General features: G+C 47.6%; 1 protein-coding gene across 1 annotated transcript in view; it reads right to left on the bottom strand.

Annotated features, from left to right (window-relative positions):
* The window catches only part of CHAF1A (chromatin assembly factor 1, subunit A (p150)), a gene marked incomplete at its 5' end in the record, with an annotated part of 14,402 nt that extends 9,578 nt beyond the window's left edge, over nucleotides 1-4,824 (bottom strand). The window contains 2 exons of the mRNA XM_010010414.1: nucleotides 1,726-1,782; nucleotides 4,004-4,824. Of these exons, the coding sequence (XP_010008716.1) occupies nucleotides 1,726-1,782; nucleotides 4,004-4,824 (878 nt within the window). The remainder of the gene's footprint in view (nucleotides 1-1,725; nucleotides 1,783-4,003) is intronic.
* Nucleotides 4,825-4,913: the final 89 nt, after the last annotated feature.

Raw genomic sequence — 4,913 nt, 5'->3', positions numbered from 1 at the left:
ACCTTGTACTGGCTCTTTGAAGGCATTAACTGTTCTTTTCCTCTAACAAATTGAGGCATTTCCCTTTCCTAAGCATCAAGGAAAGCTTTGTATTCTACTTGCTTTATATTCAAGTCATCCTCATTACCTTTGTAGCATTATGGAAACTTATCTGGGAATGTAATGTTTTCTTTGCAAACACATCCCTCATGAGCTGAGCTTTCATGCTTTGCTATCAATGGTAGGGTTGTCACAGGATAAATTTAGACAGTTTGATCTGATTTTTTGCTTTATAAACCCATCAGGATTTCCTGACGATGTGTTTCACTCCAAACTCCAGATTGTGAACCTACTTTAGAAGACCTGGAGCTCACCAGAACTGTCACTTGTGCTAATCCATTTTAGGTAACAGACAACACCAGGCACCCTCAGCATATTCAAGAGGCACTGTGGGGGGAAGATTACATTGTAAGTGTTGCCCTTCACTGTATTTCCCTCCCAAAGCAACTGAAATTCTCATTATGGGTCTATTGACATAGAGGAGAATGCAGAAAGAATAGTTTTAGGCATTGGGGACTACAGGAATCGAGAGCACGTCTGTGCTCAGACACACAAATATCCTCCCTGTGCATTTGCAGTTTTGGTTTATTTATTTCCCATCTCTTCTTGGCAACGTCAAGACTGAAGTGATCAGTGTCATGATGCACAAATAGCTGCAGAAGGCAACCAACACACAGAACAGTGCCAGTTGTTAAACCTCAACCCAATCCTGTCAGCACTGAGTCACTGGTGAAGGGCTCCTGGCTGCTATGGAACCGGTGTGAAGTTAACAGCAGGACTGGTGGGGCTGGTTGGTTTTCAGCAGTTTCCATTCTCATCTCTCCCTCACATTACTGCTATTTTTAACGTACGTATAGAATGGAAACAGCAAACAACAGATTGGACTTCTATATGGGGCACTGCAAAAAGCAAAGCATCTTGAGAGCAGGCTCAGCCACATATAGAAAGCACCACAACAGGCCCCTGCCAACTTTATAAACCAGCTCCCAAGAAACACAGTGAGAATTCCTAAGCACAGGCCCTCCCCAACACCCACTTGTCCAACAGGCAAAGCCCACTCCTACAGCACTCCCTGTGCTCCAGCAGCATCAGAGCACAATGGACAGCAACATCACCATGCCCCTGGCTGGGTACAGAACAGTTTCCTCACTAGCTGCATTCAAGCAAACCAAGAGCAGAGCTTGAACGTTTCCATGTGACATCCAAGAGCTTCTCCAGCAAACCCTGACCTCAGCAGCCCATTTGCCACACTTATTAATGAGGAACAGACCCTGTGTTTTGTGGCTTTAGAGGGGGAAAGGAACCAACCCTAAATAGCTCTTGAAGCTTTCATTTGCATCTGATCACTTTGCAGGGTGCACCTACCCTCTCCGGAAGGGTTTAGGCCAAGAAATCCTCAAATGCATTTTGACAAGCAGTCAGCAACATTGACAGGTTCTTAATATCTTACCAAAGTGCACAGGAATGCAGTGCAGGCCACCCACACTTCATTCCATATGCATTAAGCAGCTTTGGAACGAGCCAAGTACTTTAAGTGCATGCATGAAGCTGCTTCCATATGCATCAAGCGAGGAAAACTGGGATAAGAGATGTTCTAAGTGGACTAAGATGAAACACAAAGGGCTTTGCTTACTATTCACTGTAAAAGCACAGCAGCTTAGCTTTATGTCAGTGAAAATGCCTTACTCTTTGCAATCTCAGCTTCTCCTTCTCTGCAGAGCTTTTGTGGAATTTCTGAGATACCTGGAATGACAAAACACACGTTTTAGGGATCCACATCACTGCCTTTCCACAAGGCCCTGGAACTCTTCTGAGGAGAGCAGAAAGCTTCACCTGAACTGGGTTAACCTTGTTCTCGCAGGTTTGTGTATTCAGCAACTTACCTATTCTACCAGAACACAGTTGAAGCAGATCTGATTTACATTGGAGCCTGAAGCCATCCAAATGCTTCAGTTTACTCAGCCTTGCATAACCAAATCCCTCCAGTCTCCTCAGTTCTAAAGCAGCATTTGCAAGGGAATATCATGTGCAGAAAACCAAACAGAGATTAGAGCTGCTCCAAATCACAAGAGCACAACAGAGGATGTTTAATTATGGCAAAGTCACTTCCTTTGAGTTAAAACTGGTTGGTTGGGGTATTTTATTGCATCCTACCACTTACTCTTGGTATGATATTCAGCTACAACAGCCTCAGTTCAAGGACTGTTATCCATATTTTAACACTGTTTCTTCTGGCTTTTCCAGCAGCACATCAACCTGAAGCTCCCACCAGGTCACACTTCTCATGTCAATTAATGCTGTTATTTATACAGGGGCATAAAAAAAGGTATTTGATGTTTAAGAGCATTATTCATGGACTGCTCAAAGGCTTCATTTGCCAGTGTTTCAGCACCCTGGGGCTTGGTTTCTTGTATTCCCCTGTTCCTCTTCTTCCATTCACAGTAGAAGGTGGGATGTTTAAACTCTGTGGTTACCAGTTTAACACTGACCAACTGCTTTAGCTCCTGTCCTCACAGACATCCCAGCTGACACAGTGCAAAGCTGCAGCAGGACAATCCATATCTAAACTCAGAGCTCTTTCAACTGGGAACTTTCCTTTCTCCGAGCTGTTTCCACTGAGGCAAACAAACACACCAGGACAGGTTGAGACACAGCTTCCCACTTTGGGAACAGCCCAGGAGCTGTTCCAGCCTCACCTCACACCACAGGAAACCACCAACTTGGTTGTGTTCCTGCCTTCCATCAGGAGCCCAGCACTGGTTTACTTGTTCTGCTATCCTGGAAATCCTTCAGGGAAAGATTGGGAGTTTTAACTGTATAAGAATGGATCATTTTCCTTGATAAGGAGACAGAAGAAGGGGAAACCTTGCCACCTCCTGAGCTCCAAGCCCCAGCTGACTCATCCATAGCTCCCCCAGGATAACCTAGGGTTGGAACTGGATGAGCTTTACGGTCCTTTCCAACCCAAATCAGGCTGGGATTCTGGGATTTACCCGAGCCACATGCTCCATTCTCTGGCAGCACATAACCCCCACCTCAAAACCTGCCCCATCTTCCCCTCTCAGGTGTAGCTGAGCAGCACAGATGTGTGGGGCTGCCCAAGCACATTCCCCAGCACTGCTCTGCTGCACAGGCTCCACTGTGGGTGCCTCTGCACCCCACTGATCTCTTCCCAAAATAACCAAGCAATGAACAGGCACTGGAGCCACATGAATGTCCCAGTCACCTCTGCAGCCACTGCTGTCCTCAGCAGCTTCCCCTTCACCAGAGCACCACGAACCACAGAGCTCCCAAACTGCAACTAAGATGATAATAAACCAGCTCATTCAGAGCCGATTTCAAGGGGTTCCCTCCTGTGCTCCAGCCTTCACTGCCTGACAGCATCCTGCTCCCTGGGAGCACCATCCATGCAGTGAGCATTCCCTGGAGCAGCTCCTGGCGTGCCTGGAACAAGATGGATGAGAGCACAAGCTTTGTGTGCTCAGTTGAGAGGCCCCTCTGGCTCGTCCCCCATGCTCACAGAGGGATCTGCAGTGCCACTGGTGCACTCTGGCTTCAACCTCAAGCTTTTTCTATGCCTCAGCCACAGAAATTCAGAGCTGGAAAAGTTTCTGCACTGACCTGGACCATGGTCTCTCATAGGAATTGCAGCAGCTTCAGCAAGGAGAGAATAGAGCTCGTAAAACATCACCTAATGGACAAACCTGCTTTGGACACTGTCCTTATCCCAGTGACCAAAGCCCCAAGTCCCAGAGTATGTACTTGAGGGGGTTTAAAGTCACATTCCCATGATGCAAATACACCAGCAGCTCCAAACCAGGCATGACTGGAATCCTTTTGCTATGGCTAAGAGATAAAAGGGCAATAACTCAATCATATTCCTAAGAAATCACCGTCACCTTCCATACGGATACATCCCAGTGATTCCAAGCACAGGAAACCACCCACCAGAGAAGAGACCAACCTTCCTCGCAGGCGTGGAGACAGCCAAGGGACTGGAGGTTCTCTTTGTCTCTGCTGCAGGTCGCACCTCGGGTGAGCTCCCAGAGCCAGAGCTGAGCGAGGAGTTGGTGAGTCCTGAGTCCCCTTCCCGGGATGATTCCATGGTCTCGTTTTCCGACGTGATGCTCCCATCCAGAGAAGCGACTGGAGGAGACTTGGCACTCATAATGTCCTGCAGGAGCACCACAGGCATCTTGCCCTCAAAGATGACATCCTTCAGTTCAATTGGGTTTACCTTTGTGCTTTTCACGTTGTTACCCTCTGTTAACCTGGAATGTGGCCGGATTCCAGCTACCAAACCTTCATCTTGATTTCCACATGGAGCATCAGTCTCCAGGGACTCATCCATTTGGCTTCTCTGAGAGGAATCCAGGCAACTCAACTGGTTTCTCGCTTTTCCTAATGTGCCATTAGTTACAGCTACAGATGAAGATGCTTTTGAATCCACATGGTCTCTGTCACCACTCAGTCTATGGTTGGAGCCCTTTGTCAGGTCAATAACAATTACAGGTTCATTTGGGTTATCTTTTGGGTTCTTCTGGATAAAATGGTCTAATGGTCCCTTTCCATTAACAAGTTTAGGAGCAAAATCCAGCCCTGGCTCCAGCTGGCAGTCATTCTCCACATTGTCCAGGGATGCAGACAACACGTCAAGGGAGGAATCCTTACTGGGACCAAACCCCCCCGGGGAGCTCTTCACTTTCTTGACTTCTGAGTCTGCATCGTACTTGTCCTTGGGCACAGGGTTCAAGCGCTTGAACGGCAGCCGAGCTGGAATGAGAGCTGTGTGTTAGCTTGGGCACAGACACAGTGTTGTGGGATGAAGGGACCTTAAAGCTCCTCCAGCTCCAACCCCTGCCACGGGCAGGGAC

This window comes from Nestor notabilis, unplaced genomic scaffold, assembly GCF_000696875.1.
Source record: "Nestor notabilis isolate BGI_N333 unplaced genomic scaffold, ASM69687v1 scaffold15062, whole genome shotgun sequence".
NCBI classification, from domain to species: domain Eukaryota; kingdom Metazoa; phylum Chordata; class Aves; order Psittaciformes; family Psittacidae; genus Nestor; species Nestor notabilis.
The sequence above is the reverse complement of the archived record's forward strand: the minus strand, read 5'-3'. Positions and strand labels throughout refer to the sequence as shown.